The sequence below is a fragment of the Gallus gallus genome, chromosome 3 (genome assembly GCF_016699485.2).
Source record: "Gallus gallus isolate bGalGal1 chromosome 3, bGalGal1.mat.broiler.GRCg7b, whole genome shotgun sequence".
NCBI lineage: Eukaryota > Metazoa > Chordata > Aves > Galliformes > Phasianidae > Gallus > Gallus gallus.
In genome coordinates, this window is record NC_052534.1 from 58,352,793 (window position 1) to 58,380,087 (window position 27,295).

The 27,295-nt window shown below is 37.3% G+C and overlaps 1 protein-coding gene across 10 annotated transcripts in view; it reads left to right on the forward strand.

Moving 5' to 3' along the window:
- Window positions 1-27,295, forward strand: part of PTPRK (protein tyrosine phosphatase, receptor type K) — a 391,069-nt gene that overhangs the window by 129,659 nt on the left and 234,115 nt on the right. For all 10 annotated transcript variants that reach the window (XM_015284457.4, XM_040697913.2, XM_040697914.2 and 7 more), the window contains exon 3: window positions 2,694-2,965. In XM_015284457.4, the coding sequence (XP_015139943.2) occupies window positions 2,694-2,965 (272 nt within the window). The remainder of the gene's footprint in view (window positions 1-2,693; window positions 2,966-27,295) is intronic.

Sequence of the window (27,295 nt, forward strand, 5' to 3'; positions counted from 1 at the left end):
TTGACTTCTAATTTTCTTGGACTAAATAGATGACAGAGGAAAGAGCAAGGCTGTGTGCGTTCATGGCGATAGCCTGGTAAGAAGCTGAAAAGAAGGAGGGAAGGGGAAGTAGTTTGGAAGTTGCTGAACAGATGCTTTGGCTTTGTGACAAATGGTTTATGAATGCTGTCTGGAGCATTTCATGAAATGCTATGGGACTAAAACATATAGATGGATGTATGCAAATTTACTTCTAAGTATTTTTAAATGATAAGAAATGAAGTTAAGTAAGTAGAGTACTATAAAATGTGTATATGCTGAAAAATGTATGTTGGTGCTTCTAAAGACTATTGTAGCTTAATTTAGTATAAAAACAAAGGTATTGGAATATTTCTAGTTTGTTTGATTTTGATCTTCATTTTCTCGTAATAGTTTTATCTTTATCTTGAGACTAATCAAAAAAATATTTCAAAAATTTTGCAAACTTCATTTCTTGTATTTTATTCCTTCATTCCCTCCCTCAGATTCGCTTCAGGAAAAAAAAAAAAAAGTTGGACAGCAAATCTGCATCCTTCTTTTACCTTTAGAAATAAAGAAAATATTTTTTTTGAGGAGAAAAAGAATTTGTCTTTTGTCTACTGAAATACATTTGCAAGATGGATGTAACAAAGGCTAAGAGGCAATGAAGAGAATCTGTGCTTAATGCTGTGGAAAGCAGTTTTTGTAAATTTTTTCTTATCCTTTTTGCTTTTCTAACTCATGTAGGAAAAGCATCCCACAACTGCTGACAATAACCTTCCCCTGCCAAATGCATAGTACTTGCTCCCAAATTTGCAAAATTATATCCTGTATTGTGTCATTCATGAGTAATCTGGTGCTTATAAGACAATGCGCATTAAGGCAGAGGTTACAAACAGGTTTTCTCTAAATAAGTTTGCTCTAGAGTCAGGAGGCATAACAACTGCCCATCGCTGATCATAGTGTAGAAACACTTCTTGGAAGATCTTGTGTGAAATTTTCAATTGATTCTAAACCATAATTATTGGAGTTCTCTAATTGCAGACCTACATGGTGTAATACAATTCTTTGTGCCTTTAAAAGTGACTATTAATGATTACCAGATAGCAACTGACTGATGGTCTGCCACATTCTCTTTTAAAAATAAATAAATCCAACAAAAGGTTCTACATGTAATTCTAAATACTAGTAAAGAAACAATGTAACATAACAAGCATCTAGTTATTCTGAAGAGGAATATTTAAAAAGATCCCTGAACTATGCTGTAATAAGAGCTGATTTCTATTGTGTTGCTGCCTCTTTTGTTACAATTTTTTTAGCACAGAGTTGACTCATAGGCCAGTAAGTTACTATCTCACATTGATGATTTAATCAATATGCATAAGTTTTCATCATCTTCTGATCAACTGCATGCCAAGAGTTTTCAGAATGGTTGGTCTCTGTTTAGAACATCTTCGAACACAGTATTTCCTGGTTGGATAAAAATGAAAAGATAAAACTTCATATGCATAAGTGTAATTGTTTACAGAAATGTATGCTTATGAGAAGGTTTTCAATCAATAATATTCATGCACATACTCAGGACTACTCATTTTGGTCAAGTGCTCATAATTCTAATTTTTTTTAAATATAGTCTAATTTTGGGACTAATTTTGATGGGTTTTATCTGAGTGTTCAGAAAGAATGGTTCTTTATAATGGCTCTCTTTAGTAAAGCAGAAGCAAAATCTATCATTATAAATGTTCTGCAGCCATTAAGGAAAACCGTGGCAGGGATTCAGGTTGTATACTGAGCTGGATTTTTCCACCTAGCTGCAAAGTTTTGCATACTTGAAGCATACAGTATCTCAGAAGCCTTGTGTTGGATTAATTTGGTGGGTAGGACACTGGCATAAAGTCATTGCTCTTGAAGGAATGAGGATACTGTAAGGTTGGGGTACAGGAAAACAAGCTGGCAGCCATGTCTTTACTGTCCATTCTGCAGAATATGTGAACAAACCAATTCGCTATTTATGTCCTGTATCACCTTGTTAAATGTCTGTTTTCTGCTTTCTGCCTCTGTAGCTAGACAGGCTCAACTTGTTCTCTCTACTGTATACTTGTAAAGGAAATTTATAGGATGGGCTCCCTTCCAGCAATAGAAGCCTTTGTGTTCCTTTCAAACCCATTTGGCAAATGAGCAACAAATGTGGCTTGCTGTCCGAAGTGATCTAGCTCTGTTGCCAGTATATCTAAACTTCAAGCCTCTTTCTGGGTGGAGGAAGATTTGGTAAAGCAGCACTAAGGAATGTGGGCCTTATTATTTCATATTTTTCATTTTCAGGAAACCAGTTGAGCAAATTGAGAGAATTTTTCCCACTGGCTTCAAAATAATGATGATCCTTTGTTCTTCTTGTTATTTTTGAGTCCTGTGATCCTACTTCCAATAAAGCAAGGGAGAGAAATGTTTTTAGTTGGAAACATCAACCGAGGTCTTCAGAGATATGTTATATCTTCTGTAGATGCCACTTCAGTGGCATTTCTAGCTGTTTTATAGCTAGCTAGATTTCATATTTGAATTTTGAGTTTTTGCTATAGGAAAATGTATGCATTTCATTCTTTTTTAAACTATGAACAATCAGCTTCTTGGCATTTATGTTTACTTACTACTGTTTTTTTTTCTTCTTATTTCCCCTTTCCCATTCCCATGTTCTATAGGGTCATATATGATAGTGATTTCGTCAGATCATGACCCTGGAGAAAAGACTCGACTTCAGCTTCCAACCATGAAAGAAAATGATACTCACTGTATCGATTTCAGTTACCTTCTGTATAGCAAGAGTGGAGCAAACCCAGGAACTCTGAACATCCTGGTTAGGGTGAACAAAGGGCCGCTGGCTAACCCCATCTGGAACGTCACCGGCTCCACTGGCAAAGACTGGCTTCGAGCAGAGTTGGCTGTCAGCACCTTCTGGCCCAATGAGTATCAGGTAGGCTTGAAACAAATTCTCACCTTTATATAATGTTTACAGCTAGAACCTGTGTGGTTTGCATTAATTTTAGAGTATTTTCTCAGTGCCCTTAATTTGGTTTGATTTCAAATAAATAAATATTTTGGGATATAATTTTTTAATAGGAATTGACTAGTCAAAGTTATCTGTTATTGTATAATGAGAAAAAATTAACAGGAAACAAGCCTCATTAAATGAAATGATGAAGTTCAAGTTCAGAGACATCAAAAACAGTAAACTACCAGAAATAAATTGCCTGTGCAACTGTAATTTGTACCTGTCTTCCTTCCTCTTTTGGATATGCCTGTGTTACTGTGTCTAGTTACATGACTGTAAATGTATTTTTTCCACATGACGTTTGTTTCATTTGCTGTTCAGCCAGAATGGTGCTCACCTAATGAGCAGCTGCTTAGGACATGTTTTTTTCCTCTTGCTTGGGACAAAACCACCTACAGCCTGGGCCTCTTGTTTTAAGAGAAAAATTGTCTTGTTATTACTAGATGCTGTTATTTGATTTGTTTGATTAACCTGAGCAAGTACCTGCAGCTGTTTCACTCAGTGGGTATTTGATGTGAAGTATGAATCTCGTACAGAGGCATTTTTATCCTGGCACAGGGAAGGAGTGGTATTAGGCATGCTCCTCTGAGCTGTTACATCGTGAACTCTTGCACTGTGTGGTGTGAAGCGCTTAAAGGCTATTGCCTGAGGATTCTCTGGGTCACTAGTACTAGTACTCTTGCAAACAGGTTGGGTATCTGGACTAGTTATCAAATGGAGAAAAATGGATGGATATTGATGGTTTTCTTGACGAGAGGGGTATTGTGGGAATGTTTCTTAAAAGACCTTGTTTAAAATGCATTGCTATTGCCAATCATCAAAATCATCTCCATGAGAAACAAACATCAGTGCAATTGCTAGTAACCTTACTTAGAAGGTGAAACTGATGTTTATTTATTAGCTTTTTTTTTTCCTTTTGTTTCCTTGGTTTTCTTATTTTTATTCATAAAACAATTTGATCTATCCATGACATTGAAATGATGTGGAATTTGATTTCAAGACCTGAAACCTGGTTTCATAAAACCTGGCTTCTGAGGAGGTGTTTTATTAACCCTTTTATGTTGCTAGAAAGTAGCTTTTGGTGGCTTAAAAAAAACAGGAGCCTTTTATATCAGTATAGCAGTAATCAAGTATAGCAGCATTATATGCAGTAAATCAGGTTTCTGTTGACAGATGGCCAGGCTTGACAATGAGATTGGTGGCTGGGGCTTTATCTTAGCAGCATGGCCATTTTTCACTTACATTACAGCTTTCACATTATCTCACGTTAGACTCTGCTAAAATTCGTTCTTTCCTTGCTTGGTCATCCAGCAAAATATTGAAATCATGTATGACACCGTTGATTTTTAAATTAAAAATAAATCTGGGAGGGAACTAGAAATCGTTAATGCAGTGAGTTGTAAAGCACAATTATTTCAATTATTTTATGAACAGGAGGGGAAATGTTCATGCTGCTGATGCATGCCTGCTTGTTCACACAAATGGGCTGGTATTTTTGTGAGTTTGAGTAGTCCTTTGAGGCCTTAGTCATATTGCTCTTCATGGATGTGTGTGGTTTTTTTTTTTTTGGTTTTGTTTAGTGTTAGTTTTGAGTTGTTATTCATCAGCATGGAAGTCTTTTTTCATATGTCTCATAGGACTTCTTCGTAGAGATTTAACTCATGCTTTTATCACTTTGATCTACCTATTGAGCCGCGAGTTTTGCTTTCATTGAAGAGAAATGCACAATGTTTTTTAAAATGAAACAGAGGAGACCCTTTGCTAGAAGGGAGACTGGATAATCCCTGCTTTTCCGAGCAAGGTCACTGCTACAGATCTCAGGGTCCTTGTACGTTGATCACCAGGTCAGCTGTATCACGATCGCATGCACTTCTAAATCAGGGGAGAGGATAAAGATCAGTAGGGGCTGAGCAGTGCAAATTATGTTACGAGAAGGTCTCACATGGTGGGCTGGATGCTAGCAGGCTGGCTGTGTATTAATACTCATACAATGCTGCACCTAAGCTAATTAGCTTCTGTATTGTTAAGTGATTTTTTTTTTTTCTTGATAAAGGATAGTACAGTTTACTACAGTAGCTTTACTGTATCAAATTAAATTGTTGTTTAGCTTCATAGCCTGTCTCTAACATCAGAAAGCAGTGGAAGTATGTGGCTGAGTGCATAAGCAGGACAAACTCATGGTCACACCCCCCCCAGAATAGACTTCCAGCCTTGACCTAATTTGTGGTTGGAGCTTAAGAACCAATGTAGTCTATTTGCATACTTCTGTTAGTCCAGGATTTCTTTGCACTGACTTAAGCTTTTAGTGACTATAGTGCATATTACATGAAATTCTGATGGTGATTACATATTAGGGCCATTCCTGTGGGTTTCTCCAAGCATGGGACTTACAATTCTTCTGTTATAATATTTTGCACTGTCATAGTTTCGTGGTATTTCATTGGTATTCCTCATCAAAATATTGTGTAGTGCACTGGGAGTTGAGAGTTAATGCTGCAGTTCTGTGGATTGTCAATATATTTCATGAGTTCTGGTCTCAGAAGAGAAGAACGAACTACAACTCCTAGATGACTTTGTTTTTCTGTTTTCTGTATGGAGTGTGGAGCCCAACGTGGGGCACCCCTTCATCGTGAAAACCAGACTGAACCATGACATGCTCAGGAAATTTCTGCAGTCCTTTAATGATATGGTTTGTCTTCTCTCCTCCTAGCAAGGTATCTGCGTCTGATTGTTTGTTTAACATGGAAATGAACTGTCAAGGAAAAGAGTTTGGTTAGGAAACCCTTTAGGACTGAAGACATGATTTGATTTTGATCCTTGCTAATTCTGGAATTTTTTGGTCACTCGTGTTGGAAATATTCCACCTTTGACCTGTCTAAAGCTTACTTCAAAGGAAAAGTATTTGGGGATTTTTGTTGTTTAAATTTTATAATTGTTTGGGAAATTAGTATACATTAGTTACTACTTTAGCTCGTATATTTTAGTTAAGATGTTTATTCCTGTCTTGATGTGTTATTTTGTCTGATGCTTCTGTTCCTTCTCTTAAGTAAGGACTGCACAACTACTGAGGGCTGTCATTTCTTTTCTGCTTTTCTCACCATCGTTTTCTATTTCTCTTTCCTTTCCGTCTGTGTAAACCTTCTTGATTTTTTGTTGTTTTAAATAAAGGAGGGGGTTGTGTTTTATATGTTTGAATGTGAATGTGTCTCACCTTCTTTGTCTTATTATTTTTCTAAACAAGTTCCTGTTGCTACTGCTACATCACATCCTTGCTCAATCACTGCTGAAGTCCAGTTTGAGTGTGAACCATGGACTTCTTGGTTTGTTATTTCTGTTTTTCAGTAACCTAGGACCAGAAACTGATAAGAAAACTTAACTTGGAACCACAAATCTCTGTCTTGTTAAGAATGAGTTATTTGGTTTCTTTTTGAATCTTTAAAAATTCATTATGCAGTAATGGTGCTCTATAGGTTAAAAATAGACTAGCTGAGGTACCTGTTTGATAAGGGTGTTGATTGCACTTGAAATGTAACTAGCAAACTAAAAATACTGAAATGTAGATGTTCTTTTATCAGTTAAGGAATAGTAATGATGCAGAACCTATACTTAAAAGGTATAGGAGAACTCTAGAGAAAGGCTATTCATTTTATTATTTTGGACCTGTAAATCCTAACTTGGTCTATGGATATGTTCTTTATTTTAGTTTTGATGATTTAAGTGATTTATAAATGTTTCAGTAGCTCAAAGATCTTTACATTTTATATCCCCTTAAGATTGCTTGAAGATCTTAAAAGGTCTTTAAACAATGATAGAATTATAATGGGAGAATGGCAGATTGATTGAAAATTAACTAATGAGATGTACATTCAGGCCATATGCTAGATAAGGTTTCTTATGAAATAGGAAAACTTGTTGTCTGTTTGGATACAAAGTCAGTTTATTCTGAACATGCAGGGATGTGGGATTGTCAGTGTACCATGTGGGGAAAAGATGAGGAAGGCAGAAAGTTGATGTTATTTACTTTAGTTGATACTGCTGAAGGAAAGGAGGAAGGAAGGGATGCCATTCAGAGGGACTCTGACAGACTTGAAAGGTGGGCCTGGATGAACCTAATGAGATTCAACACGGCAGTGCAGGGTTTTGCACTTGGGCCGGAAGAACCCCAGGCATCTATACAGACTGGAAGGAGCAGTCGTTGAGAGCAGCTCTGCAGAGAAGGACCTGGTGGTCCTGATGGATGACAAACTTAACATGAGCCAGCAGTGTGCTCTTGCAGCTCAGAAAGCAAATGATATCCTGGGCTCCATCATGAGAGGGGTGGCCAGCAGGGACAGGGAGGTGATCGTCCCTCTCTACTCTGCTCTTGTGAGGCCCCATCTGGAGTACTGTGTCCAGGTATGGAGCCCCCAGTACAAGAAAGACTGAAAGAAAGCTGTTGGAGAGGGTCCAGAGGAGGGCCACGAAGATGATCAGGGGTCTGGAGCACCTACCCTACGAAGACAGGCTAAGGGAACTGGGCTTATTCAGCCTGGAGAAAAGAAGGCTGTGGAGTGACCTCATTGCAGCCTTTCAGTACCTGAAGGGAGCCTATAAACAGAAAGGGAGTCAACTGTTTGAAAGGGTAGATAACAGCAGGACAACAGGGTATGGTTTTAAGTTGAAAGAAGGAAGATTTAGGTTGGATGTTAGGGGGAAGCTCTTTACCAGGAGAGTGGTGAGGTGCTTGAACAGGCTGCCCAGAGAGGTTGTGGGTGCCCCGTCCCTGGAGGTGTTGAAGGCCAGGTTGGATGGGGCCCTGGGCAACCTGGTCTAGTAAATGGGGAGGTTGGTGGCCCTGCCTGGCAGGGGGCTTTGAGATTCATGATCCTTGAGGTCCTTTCCAACCCAGGCCATTCGGTGATTCTGTGAAAGCAACAAATGCTAGTAGAAAGCGCAGTAGTACATAAAGCCTTTGTGAATTGCATAGAACCAAGTTACAGGCCAGGTTGAGAGGAAACTCAACTCCTTTAACTCCCACTTCCTATTTCTAGGATAAATCTTCTTGATTCTATACAGTTGCTAACCTTGAAGTGATAAATAGAATCAGGAAAATTCAAAGAAGCAGCTGTTGAGAAAAACAGACTGATATCAGAGGACTGGTATTTTCAAAGGATTTAGTTTGTATTGGAATACAGAAAGTGACTTAAGAATAGTATCAAAGATATGTTGAGTGAATAAAACTTATAAACAGTGTGATTTTGTTGACTACATAAGAATTGAATATAAGAAGAGTATTTGAGCTTTTTTAAGAAACACACTGATAAGTAGTTACAAAGGTCCGGTTAAAACCTGATGGAAGTCTTGAATGTTAGGTTGCGAAACAGTGTGAGCTTTATGGAAATCCCGGCGTGAGCAAGAGCTCAGTGTCAGTACAGCAGTGCTGTAGGCATGCAGGAGAGAAATGCTCAGAAAGCTAAGTTTCTTTCGACTTGAAAAAGGTGCACTTCAGAGGGGAATATGATTAACAGCTGCAAAACCAGGACTGGCATGAAGAGGAATCCTCTCTACTTCTAGAATTACTAGACTTAAGGGCCTTTTCAGTCTTGTTGGTGAACCAGACTGAAAAGAAAGAAAAAGTGATTCAGACAGCAGACTGTAGACTGTTAGAAGTCTGTGCTGGGTGGAGCTGGAGCTGTTGTAGATGTCAGATGTAAGCTTAAGGAGGTGAGGCAAGTTTTGTGTAAATGGATGTACATTTAATTTGTTTCTCTATTCCTAGGCAGACTAAATGTAAATGTTATATTCTTTGGTTAAAAGAATGACTCGACTGATTTGGGTAAAAGTTAGATAAAAATACAGGTATAGAAAACAGTAAAGGGAAATATCGGAGCTTTGGTCATGTTAGAGAGGGATTCCACTTAAGACACTGAGCTGAACTGGGCCTTTTTGAGAAGAGAAAGCCAAGGCATCCATGTAAGAAGAAAGCTACTTCATTCATAAATTTACCTAATACTGGGTCCCTTCCAACCCAAGCCATTCTATGAAAGTCACTGAAATGCTCTTCCTATAGGTTCATCATTTTTCAGCATTCACTTTGTGAAATGCCTTTGGGAATGCTTAGTGGCTCCTCAGAATTTAGAGTGACTGTCCATAAACTATTTCATTCCTAGTTTATTAATACACAATGAAATATTTTTTTTGTCTGTTTCCATCTTCTGATTTTTTTCCTTTGATGAAAACACTTTTACCACTTTATCATTATCTCTAATGATGAAAAATTGAGCCCCTTTGGAAATATAATTAAATATGAATAATGTTGCTTTCATATCAGAAACACTTTTTAAACTGCTAAGTGTTCTCTTTGCTGTTGGTAGATAACAATTAATCAAAAGACTTTTTGTAGTTGTTTTTTAAATACAGTTTATTGAAAAGTTACTCTGAAAAATGCATGTTGGTAATGAGCTTTCTTTCTGCTTCTCAATGGCTTGTCAATACAAATATTTTTTTTTAATTGTTATGATAAACATGAAAAGGGTGTAAGCATATCCATCATATCCCTGTCTTATTTCTTGTGAGATGTTTATCAATTATGTGAGGGCAAAGAAAGATTAAGTTCCAGCAAAGTGATTACTGGCAAGATTTTAATAATTTAGTTGCTTAGATCACAATGTACTTATAGCTCTCAAAGGAATTCTCCAGTTCAGTCAATCTCTTTTCAGTCATCAAGCTGGGAAATTATAGCATACAAAATGAATGTTGCCTCAACAAGTCCTGTCATGGTTAAGATGTCGGCCTCTAGGTTTTCAGTCCCACCATGATTACTGGAGATTTCGCTGATACTCTTTTACTTTTTTTTTTTTTTTTTTTTACAAATGACAGTGCTGGATTCAACCCTTCTGTGGCATATTTTCAGTAATGTATGTTCAGCCATAAATGGCTAGCCATAAATGTTCTATTTTTCTTTGATCTAGAGGTTACTTGTGAACATAGCACTTGATGAGTGATAGGAAGATAGTGGTGGAAAGAAAGTGAATGTTGAAGATATATTGTGTCTGTGTCCCTAAATTTTTCTTTTTAGGAATAGAATTCAAGACTTTCAAAACTGAAATACTTCTAAATTGTCATTTGAAAATGTATATAATTACTAGCTTGGTGGATTTAATTTTGTTAGTCAATTTGGGACATAACTAAATTTTTGGGGGCATGTTAAAAGGAGAAAAGATGATAAATTAGTATCAAATTTTATAAATAAAAATAGCTGATGTAATCGTTTATCAAATAAAATTTGTCAACCTAATCTAAATTAGTGACTGCAGTGTACATTCCCATTGCAAGCGGAGAGCACTCTGCCTCTGCAAAGTGCATGGACTGCCTTTTCAGCAGCAAGGAGAAGGAAAGACTTTGGCCGCCTTGATTTTAACAAGCTGCAGGACTGGGGAACTTGAACAGTACCTGAAGTTGCCTTACCCTTTGTCTTCTACTGAAGAGAGAGTGAAGTCACAGAATTTTGGCTCTAATGTTTTTGTACATCTAAAAAACAAATTTTAGCAATAATCTAGCTCTTAACAAAATAACATAATTGTCTAAGTTTACCCCTTCCCTTTTCATTTTTCTGTTTCAATTTTTGAAATTTGCTTTTCTACTGTTTTGCTTTCTTATGTTACATTCTGTGAGCAGCTTTTTGTTCTACCATGCTCTGTATTTAGCTTTGCTAAAGGTATGATCTAAACTTACTAAAACTAGTGTGGAAATTCCATACCTTTAGCAATGGATTATTATAGTGAACTGTATGTCTGCATGTATGAGATGCAGAACGTTTTCTTTCCACTGAATAACCCTATTTCTAGGAATTTGGTGTGTATCTTGACTTTTTTTCACCGTTCTCTGTAAGATAGAAGCTATCTTCGGGGCAAGGTGATGAAAATTTAGTAGATGCTTGGCGTTTCCAAAAGCAATGAAAGAATTTGGAAGTTAATGTGCTGTATGAGTTCATGCTTTAAATTTCCTTTAATTGCATTAAAGTGTCAGGTGGAAAACTAGCTGTCTGTAAACTCATGAAGACTTTCTTTGAGATAAATATATAATATTTTTCAGCCAGTGCTTAATTTCTCATGAAAAGTATGTAGCTTTAACCTCATTGCTTTTCCTGGAAAGATTCTACTCATCAGCAAGGTGGTATGCAAATTTTTTTATTATTCTTGATTACCAAGATTGTGAAAAGCTGGTAGCGTTCCCCTCCTGTCGTACAGCAAGGTCTGTCAGCCAGTGAAGTGTAAAACATACTATTGCTAATCAGCTCCCTTGGAGTACCTGATTCAACTTGTCGGAGTTACAAAATTGACTTAAATTGTGGTGTAAATAAAGCTCTGAATGGTTCTTTTTTGTCAAGATTTTTCTTTTTTAGGGTTTGTGTCTATACTTGGAAGGCATAAGTACTCGTTACATAAGCAGCTGAAGTTTTGTCATCCTTTTAGCAGTTTTTGCAAGATCCTAAGAAAAGAGTCTAAGAAAAATCACGAATATCACAGTACCAGGCAGCCAGTAATGGTACACTCTCCCATTCTGTGTTCATAAAAGATGTTTTTATTCACAGGAAAAAGTGAAAAGAATGAACGAGATTATGGCAAAAATCAATGATAGACACATGAAGTAGATAGTTAGAAGAAAGCACAAACTGGTAATACTCTGAAATTCATTATACAGATTCTGAAAAGATTCAGAGTAATTAATTGCACAGTGCAAGGGGTTTCCAGACTATAAGTAGGTGAAAATAAAAGAAAAAGGATAATAAAGCAGTACTGAATCAGTATCAGAGCTTCACTAAAATGTGTGAGATTCAAAAGCTGGAACCAACCCACTTTGTAAATGTCTTTGCCTTTAACAGTCAGGGACTTTGATTTAAAAGCTTTAAAACTCATTAATGCACTGGTAAGATGTGGTGGCGTTAGGTATTTTTTGCTCTATGTTGTATACTTCCTGGATTATTTTTTCCCTAGTAACGCTAATGATGAAAAAAGTGCTGAGAATTATGCAGCCACCTATCTTTTCGTCCTTTTTTTGACTTCTATTATTTGGGGCATGATTAAATGCTCTAGAGGAAATTTGTTTTGAGTTTGTAGCCTGGTGTGCACAATGTGTTATAGGGGTTTTTGTTCTTTTTTTTTTTAAATATATTTTTGTTAATATTTTCTTTTTTTAATGCTAAGTGGTGAACAAGCCCGAGGCTTGGAGCGAAGTCCAAAGGTTTTCTTCATCCACAGAAGTGTCTGATAGGAATCCTTTGTTGACTAGTGATATGACCTTCTCATAGGGAAGCAAATGCCTCATATCTTTCAAATTCTCTCCACCTGGTACATAGTTCTGTTCTTTAGTTTAGACTTTGAGGTGACATTGACAAACTAACTGAGTTTGTTGCTAGGAAGGAAAAATTATTCATAATTCCAATATGGGAGAATAAAGTGTCTCAATTTCTTTGCACTGGGATCATACTCCAATCAATTATTCACGTTCTGTGTTAAACAAACAATACTGTTGATTCTGAACTTCTTCACAGTGAGGGTGACAGAGCACTGGAACAGGCTACCCAGGGAGGTTGTGGATTCATCTTCTCTGGAGATATTCAAGACCCACCTGGACGCCTACCTGTCCACCCTGCTGTAGGGACCTGCTTTGCAGGGGGGTTGGAATCAGTGACCTCTGGAGGTCCCGTCCAACCCCTATAATTCTGTGATTTTGTGATTTTTCCACTTTGTCCAAAAGGTACTGCAAAGAATTTAAAGATCGCTCCTTGCCACTTCTTTCCCCACTGCTGTTGCCTCTTCCTGCCAGTGAGGTAAATAGTAGCCCTGTTCTGGTTATTCTGTAACACCAGAGAACAATTTTCTGGCTATGGGGTAGTGATGGGAAGCTCACAGACTAATCAGTGCCCAGTGGGATGTCAGGCAATGGTGCTGCCAGGCAGAGAGCGCTCTGGGCTCCAAGCCAGCAGCTATTGCTCTGCAGCCTTTGCAGACGTTATTTTGCTCTTTGAAAGATCTCTCTCTGTCAGTTGTGTAGCTTCTTCACTATTTTCTAAATGTTTTTATGTACATCTCCCAGAAGGCTTAAAGAATTGGCACAAAATTGGTTGGAGTGAATTACTTCCACAAAGCACTGTGGCTGCTGACAAGAAGCCCTGTAAGCCTGTCTAGTTTTCTGTATAGCTTTGCATGTCACAATGTCATAGAATTACAGAAGGCTTGGGTTGGAAGGGACCTCAAAGCCTGCCCAGCACCAACCCATCACCATGGACAGGGCTGCCTCCCACCAGCTCAGGCTGCCCAGGGCCTCATCCTACCTGGCCTTGAGCACCTCCAGTGATGGGACATCCGCGGCTTCTCTGGACAGCTGTGCCTCTGCCTCACCACCCTCTTAGTAAAGAATTACCTCCTAACATCAAATCAAAACCTTCCCTCTTCTGGTTTTAAACTGTGTCTTCAGGGTCTACTGATGTCTTTTGCATATGGTCCACTAGACCTTTTCATGTACTTTTTTTTTTTTTTTTTTTTTTTTTTTTTTTTTTTTTTTTTTTTTTTTTTTTACTGGAATAGGGTTCTGTAGCTGAAAACGTTTTGGGTAGACAGCTGCTGGTTTTGCAGGTGCCTGTGCCTGAATGGCCCCCAGCCCTGCCTGCACCTCAACCAAATAGCAGTGAGTAGAAACCCAACCCATGGCTCTGCCTCCATGTGGGGTTGCAACAACATACTGGTGCATGGCATCTTCAAGGCAGTGCACGGGTGTGTCGATCTGTCCCCAGGAGGGCATGGGTGGAGTGGGCACCCTGCTGTAGGGTTTTGGCTGTGCCACTTCCCTGCCCTGCTGCAGGATGACTGTTCTTGCCTTTACTGGGGATGATGTTATGTGGCTGTTCTGTACCTGTGTAAGTTAGCTTCAGAAGTTTTCTAACATCAGATTTTTAGTGTTGACTGATTGAGCTTTTCATAAAATGAATCATAGAATGGCCTGGGTTGAAAAGGACCACAGTGATCATCGAGTTTCAACCTCCCTGCTATGTGCAGATTTGCTTGGATAAGAAAATTAACAATTAGAGCAACATGTAGACTTAGCTGGCTGTGCCAAGCAATGAATTTATCTCTTGGACAGTGCACTGTTCTCTAGGTGTTGTCTGTGAAAAGAAAACAACTTTTGTCTATTCTTTTTTGTTGAATGGTGCAAAACACTGTTTTTTTTTTTTTAATTGTGCTGAATACAGGTATGTTTAGGAACAACAATTTCAATGCTGCAGGTTTTTAGCTCTTCAAATGTGAGATATAAGGTTGTTACCTTGGAGGCAGTAGAGTTTTGCTGCTCTTTAAAGAGCAAAATCATTTACAAGGAAGGAAAGCATATTTGTTCAATCTGAATGATTTTGAGATAAGCCTTTAAAAAAAAAAAATCCTTTAATGCCAGCCTTCCCAGTGTAATTTTGAAGCACGGGAAGAGAAATCAAATGTTAAGGATTTTATGGTGGCATTCTAATGGTATTCTTGAACTATAAGACAGAACTAAAAAGTTTTGTAATGCAGCAGTTCTCTTGGTTTCTGGTGACATTCTGCTGGCTTTTGCAGAAGTCAGAAGAAACAGAGGTTGCACCAGATTCAGCAGCAGGTGTACAAACTGCCTGCTGGAGCATTTCTAGCTTGCTTTGCCAACAATAGAAGAGAAGGAATGAGTGTATTGTATCTTCCAGCTGATAAGCTACAGCAGCAAAATGCTTTATATCCAGCATACGTGTGGCAATATGTGAGGCTGTCCTTTAAGCATGTGTTATGCTCATGTCCTGTAGCTTTGGTAGGTTTGATTATTAGCAGATTTGTTAGGATCAGTTTATCTTCAAAATTTACTGATTAACTTAAATTGGATTTCATCTGAAAATAAAGAAAAAGTCTCTAACTTTGTGGACTTTAAGGCAGGAAGGGAATAACTTTGTGGACTTTAAGGCAGGAAGGGAACCAGGTGATCTTTGCTCTTTTTTTCTTGTGATTTTTATAGGCACACATGCTCATGTACTCACACACAAAACCCTACTTCTCTCACATGTTGTCTTTATTGTGGTTAGATGATTATAGTAAAATCTTCACAAAATGATGTAAGAAACAATTGCAGTGTTCACAAGTATGCCTCTTTGTTTTTGAGTTGCATTACATTTGTATCAATGAGAAGTGCACTTTTTTTCTGTCTGTGTTGCTGGTTGATCTGCTGGCAGGGAGGGCAGCAGTACAGTGGTCTTGGCTTCCCCCTTCTCCTTCACCCACAGTTTTGGACAAGGGAACCGTGACGCTGGTTCTCGCTGTGCCACCGCTCCATTCCATGTTTTCCCAATTACTGCCTTTGGAAGGGGTCTCAGAGACAGATCGGTGTTGGTGTTGCCTCCCCCCTAGTACACTGTCACAGGTCCCTTCCTTGCTTTATAGTCACACATTTCCAGTGTGATATTTGATTTTCTCTATTGGCAGAACAAATATATGCTGCCCTTTATGCTATGCTTGTACTTTTGCAGAATAAACAATCCAAACCAACAATGGATTTCTTAAAAAAATATATATATAATCCTAACACACTGAATAAGAATTTGTGCTACAGGGATGGAATTGGTAAACAATTTTGTAATATGCCAAAACTATGATAAGCTGTCATTGTGGCGGTGTTTGTTGTTTTGTAGTGTTTTTGTTGTTGTTGTTGTTGTTACAGATTAAAAATACCAAGCAGCTTGCAAAGCATTGTAGTCGAATTTCTATGCTACCAAAGAATATTTTCTCAATAATAGACCTTGAGAGGAGACCGATTGTTTTTTGTCCATCTAAACAGAGAAATCACAGAATGAAGTTTGGTTGATATGTTTCTATTTTAGTCAAAAGCTGCGAACTCCAAATCTGATGATGGGTATCTGTGTCATGGAGGTGCATGCATACATGAACATGGCTATCCATGTGCCTAGTTTTTTCTGCTTTCATTTTTATAAAGACAAAAATAATCTTGAAGTGAAGTATCATGTTTGGTCCTGGACTCAATTATGGAACCGTAACACCACATATATTTGAACAATGAAAGAGAACTTAACAGCAGCTGTCTAGTGTTCCATAAAGAGCTGCAACATCAGATATTCTTGGTAGTGTTGAATTTGTTCTGAATTACATTGCCCAGGTGTTGATTTATTACTAAATTGTCCAGAGGATAACACATAGCATCATCAGTATCTTTCACAAAGCTGTGAAACTGGTTTCAGTTATATATCTCTCTTGATTCAGAAATTTAAGTGAAATAGAACGTGGCATGCATTTTAATATATTACTTGTTTACATATGTTAGATAAATATTGCACTGAAACAGAAAAATGTGTTAAGTGGGTATTTTGTCACAAGAAAGCAGTTAAACTAGACACATACATTTTCTTTGGCTGCAGCTTTATGGACCCATCAGTTAGCTTCAACATATTTGACTGAAGAACTGCCCCCCACATTAGTTCTTTTTCCTTTTTCAAAACTGTAATAGTAGATATTTCATTTTCCAGAGCACATGAACACTATATATATATATATATATATATATATATTTTTCCTTCACAAGAGTGTCATGTGTGATAAAGCAACACTGAAAAGTGTGCTTGTTTCAGGACCTTGGTTGACTATGGTCAGGTATAGGACGGGGAAGTCTGCCGAAATGCAGATAGGTGTCTTCATGTTTCTACTTCTAAAGCTAGAGAGCATTTTAGTTTCAGAACATATATTTTGTCTTGCTCTCAAAATGGAGTGGCAGTATCAGTACAGACAGTAACTTTCATGTCTTTTTCTGTGAGTCTGAAAACTATCAGTGTAATCCAGTTACAGATATTTTTAATAACTACATACAGGGTTAAAATGTTACTCAAAAGTGAAGCCATCCTTTTCTCCACTTTGATTAGATTGTTAATTAAAATAGGAAGACTGATTTGTCCATTTTAAAATCCATGCTGATTTAGCTACTGTAGGCCAACTGTAGGGTTAAAATTCGTTCTACAAGAGCTGCGCATGGCCGAGACTGCAAAGTACTTTTGTACTAAGAGCACTTCAGATACAAGCACATTGGTTGCTTTATTTACCAGGCACTGTTTGGCTAATGCATTTCAAATCCTTATGGATTCCTCTCACCTGTGACAACAGCACGTGCTGGAGAAAGTAAAACCGTTAGCCATGGCAGGGGCCACTCAATCACAGAATGGATTGGCAGGGAACTCTAGGTTCATGTGACCCAACTCCTGCACAAGCAGGGTGTTCAGGAGGCTTTGAAGATCCCCAGGAAGGAGACCTCACAGCCTCTGAGCAACTGTGCCTGTACTTGGTCACCTGCACAATACAGAAGTGCTTACTGGTGGTCCGATGGAACCTTTTGTGTTTGAATTTGTGCCCATGGTCTCTTGCCTGGGTGCTGCTGAAAGGAGCCAGGCTCTGTCCTCTGTATTCCCCCTTCAGGTATTTGTAGAACCTCAGCCTTTCCACATAGGAAAGATGCTCCAACATCATCATCTCTATGGTGCTTTGTTGGCGGTTTCTGGATGCACTGGGATGTTTGCAGAGAAAGTTGGCCTGAGATACAGCTTAGCATCTGAATAGTTAAAAAGACTGCAAGATGAAAGGATTATTATCAGGGATTGTTAGTGGCTGGAGTACTAACAACCAGAAGGTGAATGCAGGCAAAAAACAATGGGAAGCTGTAACTTTGACTTCCACTTCTCAGTGCTGGGGCATCTGAGCCCCTGGGCAGCAAATCCTTCCAGAGGCATTATTTACTGCCCAGTTAAATTGCCTCTAGAGTGCTGATAGCTGCAAGTGCATGCAGGAATATTTCTGAGGCACACTTTATTTTTTGCAATAATAGTTGATTATAAGACATTTGCTCTGGAAAATAGGTATCAAGATGAGAGTGAGATATGCTTTAAGTGTAGTCAGTGTGTTCAGGATGCTTTTTGTCTAAAATCTAAATTTGGGATTAATGTTAATCCTTTAAAAATCAGAACAAAAAAAAATCAAAAGCTTTTCCATGAAAAGAAAAAGTCATTTTCAAAGCATATAAATTGGAAAGTTTAATAACTTGCACATTTTTTTGTTAGATTTTGTATATTCTAGAGGAAGAAGGGAAAAATATTTAATGTATGTGAAAGTAACATAGGGAAATTGCGTACCTGCACATAGAGCTGTGTAAAATCACGAAGCTGAAATTGTTTATTTTTTCCTAGCAATTCCCGTACGAGTTAGATGAATGTCTGAAATGTTATCCAAAAAAAAAATTACCAGACATTAAAGGTAGACTTACAGTTTTCCACTGATATCTCTTGTAGTTTAAAATCATAACAGTTTATTAAAGGAAATAACACAGTTCGCGTTTAAGTTAAAAGACAGTTTCGTTTGACTGCTTTGCTTTTATTATTTCAATTACTGTAATTTTAAATGTAGTAAATTTTCGTGGTGTACAAAGGAGCCTTACAGGAGTTCTTAATTGCTTTTCTAAATGCTTAGACTTCGTATAAATATTTTGATTCAAGTTGATATATAATTTTTAACAATGTTATTTAATGTTGAGGGTCTTTTTGCAGGTGTTTCCACTTGTAGTTTCACAGTGATGATATTTAAGATAAAGTGTACAATTTAGAGCTGTAGAAGCTGGTTTACCTCTGCTCCAATCTAGTTACAATTGAAGCTGACTGCTTAGAGAATAAGAATAAAAATCTTTTGCAAAGCTAAAACTCATTTCCTGCCCCCAGATACTATGTATTCAGGAAGAAAAGTTGTGTAGATCTATTTTTTTGGCATAATATTTTCAAATCATGTGGAAAAGGTGTTTAATGAGTCTCTACTGAGAAAATATTCTTGAGTAATATTTTTCAGAAAAGGATTGATATTCTCCTGGCATTCTCCAGAGACAATTTTTCTCATCCTATATAAAGTAAGGTGCGTTCTGCAGATTTTATTAGTAAATCTGTACGTGGTTATTAGTGGGCTTTAATATGTTCTCACTGATGGCTGTTTCTCTTGCTAGCTAATGTACTCAAGCTTTGTTTTTCTTTGAGTTAGGAAAACACATCAAGTGGCTGCCACTTAATGCAAGTTCCCACGTAGCTGTGGGAATAGTGTTTCATATTCTCTTATTTTTATTCCAGTGGCAGGTAGCAGTAATTAAAGACAACTTTAAGGATACTGTTTTAGTTTTGCTTTCAAGTTTTCTGTCCCAAGCCAATTAAAATGAAAAATATCCCTATCTCTTTGCCTCTTGATAGTGAGCTGGTGTGCTATATCTTTCTGCTGTGCTTGACGGTAGGTAGCTCCGTGTGCAGTGTAAGACACCTCCTCTGTCAATTTACACACAGTTCAAACTTCTGGCAGCCACATTCTGCCTTGTTTCCCTCTTTATCTTTTACCTAATTTCCAAATTCATCACCTGTACTAAGCTTTCAGCATTTTAGTAGTACAAATGAACCTGTGTTATTTTTCTCAGCTGAATAATTTCTTGGTTCAGACTTGTTTTCTTCCCTTCAAATGAGCTGTTCCCGTTGTGCTGTTTTAGGCTCTTTTCTAAGAATGATTGATATTGAGCCAGTACGCTGCTGCTAGTGTAGACAGAGGAGAACAATGGTACTGAAAACAAGTAGCAACAACTCAGCCTGAGCAGCAATTGCTGTCTCTTCTGGTTAGCTGCAGCATCCCAGGATGTACATTTCCCAAAGTGAAATGTAAACTGTTTTTAAGAACTGGTCCCAGATAGGCGATTTAGATGTTCTGTACGCAGTTAATCTTTGTCATGTCATATATGCAGGTATATATGCTTCGCTGAACTTAGCCGGCTAGAGCATTTGGTAATGGAGATTCTGTATCTACCTGCATCATTGCAGAAGTTCTGTGTTGTCAGTCTTGCAGAGAAAAGAAGATAAAGTCTGTTGTGTGAGCAGCATGCAATAAAGTTGAAGATGACTGGGAAGGGTGTTAAAAGTGGTCCATCAATACCTTGCCAGTGAAATAAAATCTGACTTAAGTACATAAACCCAAGCCAGGAATAAAATATAGTATTATGTGGCCACTGGCAGACAGCTACATCCATACATTGAAACTGCAAGTTCAGCAGTCCCCGAAGTCCACTGTGCTTTGTTCAGCCTCTGTTGTTAAACTTTGTAATGCAGTGAACAGTTCAGATTTGCTTAACGTGATAAGGGAGGTGGATACATTGCCCCTGTTATGCGTCTTAGTCCACTGCAGGACTCAAATACACATGTGCTGAGCTCAACACAGACGGAGAATAAAGGGATTATTTATAACACTGAAGCAACCTGCTGCACGGTGAAGATTTTTGATAGAGATGCTTATTACTTAGCATACATTTTCAGACAGTAAACAATAAAAATAAAAAAATGTGCTTATTTTGTATGTTCAGCTGCTGTATGGGACTGGAGCCCATGGAAAAAAATACTGCAATACACAATGTCAGTTAGCAGCTGTGAGACCTGGCATTTTTAGGGTTCTGCAGTGGTTACTTATAATTCATGAATTTGGAGTGTCAGAAGGAGATATTTGTTTATATTAATCTACTACTGTAATCTCAACAGTTCACAGCAGAGACAAATTTAATTCTCATTTAGCAGCTATATGCTTCTAATTGCTATGTACTCTGGTACTTTTGCATGCTTTTTGAACATTGTGTCTGGTAAAAGTAGTTAGCCTCCTGGACTAGGTAGTTTTTTCCTGGGCTGCTTTCAGGAAAAGCTCTTCATGCATCAGGGCTTTTTGTTATGACCCGGAGGCTTGCTTCTGCTTCCAATGAATTCACCCCATCTGTGTCCTATGTGTTGTATTTATTACTTGCTGAGTAGCAATTTCAGGAGAAAACTGAAAAATTCTCACACAGATGCAATTGACACTTTTCATCTGAAAATAGTTTCCACCAGGAAAAAAAAAAGATCATTTCTCCAGGTGTGTCTTTACAAATAGCGTCCATGTCATCTTAGTTCAGATTATTTTCACTCATTCAAGAGGCCAAGGCAGGAAGGATCAGAGATGACAGTTGTACTAATCTGAGCTGCAAGAGTTTTGCAGTTTGTCTGCCAAAGAGACAGCTGAAATATACTGAAAAAGCAATTACTTTTCTCAAGATAAAAGAATCTTATGAGACAGAGATGTGATTTTTTTTTTTTCAGTATGTTTAAGCCAACTTCCCAAATTAATATGAAACAGACCAGTAAAAAGATCCTATTATGGCTATGCATGTCTGTCCACATAGCCACATTTGTTAGACATGTAATTTCTTCTCTCTCTGATTTCTGAAGGGAAAGGTCACACTGGCAAATTTAGCATTGTGTAGCAGGTTATATGTGTGTAAAACCTGTTATAATGAATGATGTGGATTGATTTATATTTAGTTATTCAACAGGACCTACTATTGAATAGTTTTTCATTTTGTGTATTCTTATTCCCAAATGTATTTCTATGCACTTTTAACCACTGGTTCAGTAAGAATGCCCTCAACTTGGACTTGTTTGTGATCAGTTGTGCTAGGTAACCGCATGTAGACAAGACACAAACATTTCCTCATGAGTATGAATACATATTTATTTGAGTAGCTGAAGCTGTTAGCAGATGGCAGATGGAAGTAAAAATATATGTGATGCTCCTTCTTTCTGCATTCTTCCCTCATCCTTTGTTTGGGGAAACCAGAGAGAATTAATGTGTGTTCTTGAAAAGTGGATGTAACTGCTCTGCCAATGAGCATTCAAACAATGTACTTCCAACACAAGTGCTTTAATGTTCTCATACCTGTGCAGAGTTGGAAGATGTTAAATAACAGTTCCAAGAAAAACATTATAGAAACTCCTTGTCAGCTATTAGAGCAGAACAGAGATCGTTGCAAGACAGGACGTCAATCACGATGTTAATTTTTTTTATTCATTTGAGTAGAGAGGTACTGCTTGTTACAGGGATGTTGAAATACTTAATGTGCTGTACAGAGCAATGCTTTCTAAACAATTGTGAGGGACTTAGGAAATCTTAAACCCCTAGCTTTTTTTTATAAAGAGATGAGGGAAAACATTTTCTTGAAGCACATGAAGCAGTACACCTCTTTGTCATTCATTGTGCCTGAAGGGTCATTTGGTCATTGTTCTGTACATTGCAGCTACTTAATCATCTACAATTTTGATCCTTCATTTTAATACCTGTCATATCTAAGAATTTGAGGTGGTCTTAATTTTAAAGCTTATTTAAGGCCATTGGTCATTTGAACATGCAAGTACTTCTTTTTTTTTTAATAGGAAACATTTGCGATGGCTTGAGGATGACAGTAACTTGAAAATATTTGATATGGATTGCCATCTCCTTAAGTTTGTGTGAGCTGCAGTTACTCTTAAGCAACTTGCATAGGTTTAGCTGTCAGAGATGAATTTTAGGAACCCTGTAGCTTCTGCAGAGATTTTATTTTTCAGTTTTACTCAGAAATTGTTTTTTCTTTTCTCTGAGGTTTGTTTCCCCCCCCCCCCCCCTTATTTGAAGTTAGAGTTAGCAATGGATTTAGTATATCGAATTGGATAGAAACAGTAGGGATGGTTCAGTTTCTTTACTTTGCTTCCTGCTTGGATCAGAGCACATCTTCTTAGAACTAAAACAATTTTCTACCACAAGAAGACTTCAGTCATCCACTTGCCTCATTATAAAGAACAGAAGACCTTGTGGATAGGATTTACGGGAGGAGATCAGCAGGCAGATTAAAATTGCCTGAAGACTGACATCTGAAAATTCCAGGATTTGTAGTACAAGCTGGAGACAGGAAAGAGCCTTCACTTATTGAATGAGTAGGAGCGCTGCTGGGATATTGTCATACAAAGAAACAGCCAAGTGTACTGATGGCTTTATTTGGTTTATGGACATGTATGTTCCCTTCACTACCTCCTCAGGGCCAGTCAGCCAGGGGCTTCTCAGCCCCAGACAGCCTCCCAGTGTTTCATAGGGAAAACACTACCTGATCATGGGAAAGCATGAAGTTGTTTCATCTTTGATTCCAGTTTTGTTGTTGACCTGAAAAGGTGGCCTTGCTACTGTTCGTATGTGTTTAAAGTAGTAGTTTCCTTTGCGTGTACTGTGTGAGCATTGAAGGAAATCGGTACTGAAGGAGTAGTGAGGGTAATTTCTTCCAACCCACTACTTTTTCCCTCAATGTACAACACTACTCCTCTCCTTGTGATCACTTTGACACTCTTCAGAGCAGCCTGCTGGTTTAACTCATTTACCTAGTAAAAACAAACAACAACAACAAAAAAACAACCAATCAACAACAACAAAAAACCCTAAGCTTGTTATCCAAGTTGTCAGAGCAGGCTTCCAGAAGGATCTGGTGAGCTTCGATGCTCGCAGAAGACAGGACATGGGCTATTCAGGCAGAATCGGTCAGATTAAGAGGGAAATCAAAACCTGCCCTTGCCGATGGAAAAGTGTTAGTAGGCTAAGCTGTTTGCTAGGGTGTTGCCAAAGCCAAACAAGTTTTAGAGAAGTAATTTGTATTTTCAGTTTGTGTGTTATAATTATCCCATTTAAAACATTTATTTTTACCGAACTATACACATCCCACGTGTTTCTTAACGTGTATGTTCAAAAGCTGAAAATGAGAAATTGCAATACTGAGATTTGTTAAAATGTATGTAAGGCTTCCGAAAATACTCTTGTAAAATGGTATCTGTGGTTTTAGTATTTCTTTATGGTGTTTTTGAAATGGGTAGATATCTGCTATTGGGGTTCTTAAAGAACACTAAATGATATTTCATAGCCTTACATAATAAAAACAGAGTGCTCTCTTTTTTTATGATGTGTGCTGTGTCATAGAGATTCTCTAATCAGTCAATGTCAGTCATCCTAGATTCTCTAAGTGTTCTCTTTCAGAACCTCACCCATCTTTTAAATGGGCTTCACAATGTAGTTTACTGGTTACTCAAGTAATTTAACAGAAGACATTTAAACTTGCTGCGTCAGAGTAACATCAAATTGTATATTTTGGTCTGGAAAAATAAGTTTTGCTGTGTGTCATATCATTGTTTCGAAACGTAGTCTTCAGTTCCCACTTTTTTAAGGCTTTGACACTCAAATTGTTATCCTTCAGAGTTGCTATTACTCTCTATAACTACCCTAATAGTAGCTACTGCTATCTAAAGAATTATTTTTAAAAAGCCTGAAAACCTTAAAAAGCACTTAAAAAAGCACTCATTGAGTAGTAAAGATGGGAAAGCTAATAATGGAATAAACTCTAATTAAGAGCTTTTTAAATGAGTTTTCAAAAGACAGTTTTATGTATGTTTTTCATATTAGAATGTGAGGAGGCACAACTTGTGACAACGCAGACAATTTGTTAAATATGGGGAAGTTGCATTCCTATTCTTTGAATAATACTGAAGAACTGAAAAATGGAATTTTGCATTAGAGAGCTGTTTTATGTATGGCAGATGAGATGTCAAGTCCATGGTTTTAGTTTAATTTTCAACCGTTATTCAAGGAATGTTAGAGAATACAGTAACTAAAAAAAAAAAAAAAAAAAAAAAAACATCAACAAAAAAAACTTCTCCTGGGGACCTTTCAGAAAAGTTAATTATTATCAGCCACAGTATTGAGTGACCTTTTATCATTGTGTCCTGTTACAATACCTTCTCCAATGCATTGCAGCATTTACTTGGCTTCCAACCATATTAATTACAATCATCTTTGTCATAGCAACCAACTCTTATAATGTTTGGTTGTTAAGGGTTTTGTTAAAATGAAGATAAAGTACAATTAATTGGAGGGTTTTTTTTAATGAAGGTAGAGTACATTTAATTGGGGATTTTTTCAATTAGTGTGACTTTACGTGTGATTTTTTTTTCTTTTGAGTCATCTTCTGACAAGTTCAGAATCTTTTATTCTGCTGAATCTGTAGGTTCGTTTCTACTTTTTGTTTTCTTTATTAAAATTTAGATAAAGGGCAATAAATGCAGAAGAAAAATTATTCTAAACTCCCTAAGAAATATTCTACTAACATTATTATCAAAAGAATCTTTTGCTCCTAAATAAATATTTCATTGAAGATCTATAACTAACTAAATTGGTGCATGGATTCTGCACCAATTTGTTCACAGGGTAGTGTCAGGCTCTCAGTCAGCCCTTTTAAAAACCTTAAAACATGCAAGACATTGTGAAACTTTTTAGGATAGGGCTTATACTCCTGCCCGCACCAGGATGGTTGCTATCAATGACATGTGCTAAGCTTGTAAGACTACTAAGTGGGGTAACTATTACGTTGCAACACGGAGAGTAAACTTTTGGTAATGAGATTTATATCCATGAATGATTATTCCTTGAGGTAATTAGTTAGGAGACCCACAAGAGAGAAAACTGTCTAACAGAGGAAAGTTAAGAGTTACATTTATCTTAATGGCAATTCTGTGAGAATGATTCTCTCACAGGATTTGTGGTTCAGCTCATCAGTATAGTAAGACTGAGTATTTTCTGCAACTACAGCAAAACAAACAAACAAACAAAAAACATGCATTGAAAGGAGGAGATGAAAAATTAGAGCTATTGCAGGTAACATGGAACAACCTTTCTCTATAAGTAGGGTCAAATAGAGGAAATGATGACCAAGAATACACCAATACCACCACTAAACCCAAAAAGTTTGTGATTATAAGGCCAAAGCTAAAGTGACTATTACAAGAAAGAGGGTAAGAGGACATCTTTTAAACAGCACAAGTCATATTCTAATGAGTAATATGAAAAAAAGTGAGATTTGACAAATTGAATATAAAACAGCAGTAGCAGCTCAGATTTATAATAATAGAAATGAAAATAGTCATCGTACACCTCCTTTCTTTTTTCAACATGTCTGTCAGAAGTGGAAAGTGTAGGGCCAACAGAGGATTTAGCTATTGTAAGAGTTCTTAGGAAAGGCAAAACAAGTATGAGGTTAAGGTTTTGCATGCTATTTGTTGTAGAGTAGCTTTGAAGTGTATTCATGCTGGAAACCTTTTTCATGCGAGGAAGAAAGAAACACAGGAACTTAAATTTAAATCTGTTAGAAGAAGTTGTAAAATGAACATTGAGTTGCTAGGACCAAGTAGAATTTGTTGTGAGGAACTCTGGTAACGCACTACTGAGATGAAGTGTTTAAAACCAACTTCAGTATCAGAGGAATTGGAAGTATCGCACATAATACTTCTCTCTCAACAGCACTTCCTTGAAGTCTGAAAAACTGATAGAGCAGTTAAGAAATGAACAAAATATACAAAACTAGAGCATACTGAAGTCTTCATCCACTTTATAGAAAGATTTTATTCCTGATAGAACTTTGAGTTCCTTGAAAGGAGTCATATGGGGAAATGTGTAAAGATGATTCAGTTTATGTTTCTGAGGATTTACTATGAAAAAGTTTTGACTGAAAGCTCTGTGCTCTAAGATTTATACTTGTGGAATATAACAACAAAACAAAAAAGACAACTCCTAGGTGTGTTACACGTAGAACAAGAAATTATGGATGGAAATAAAATCTGTGGTTGTTGCTTGGAAAGATAAAATGATCAGTTGGGATTTTGCAGTGATATATTCTAGAAGCTGTGTAGTTCAGCATCTTAACAGATTATTTAGAAAATGAATCATTAGTGACAATGAATCAGTCTTTTTCAGATAATTCAGAATTTTTTTGAATCATCAAAACTAAAAATGTCTAGGAAGAGTTGTGAGAGTCTTTTTCAGAAGACCAGGCATTGGCTAGCTAAACTAAATGACAGGAATACTATAGAATAAGTGATGTATATATATATATGGGAGAGTCCCATATGAAAATTTGTATGTTGTGATGATCATAGATGATGACAGATAATTTGCTAAGGATAAGTGACAAAATAGTGGTACCCATCATTTAGTGTCTTGTAAGTAATCATACTGAGAACGAAAAAAAATGTGGATATAATCAACTTTTATTCTTGCTCATATTTGTTGACAGTATTTTCTGGCTATGAAAACATACATCTCATTAACTACAAGACGGAAACAACTGAACTGCTACTTAAAGGGCAAACATTATGAAAAATTAACATCGCTTGGGATCTTCCCTCCTGAATGATATGAAATAACTGAATGACAGTTTCCCCTTTTTTTTTTCCCTCTCTCCCTTTCTTTTTCCCCTATGTGTGAAGAAATTAGACTGTGACCCTCTTTACTTTCAGTGATTGGCTTTCAGAAAGTATTTATGTATATGGACAGGCAT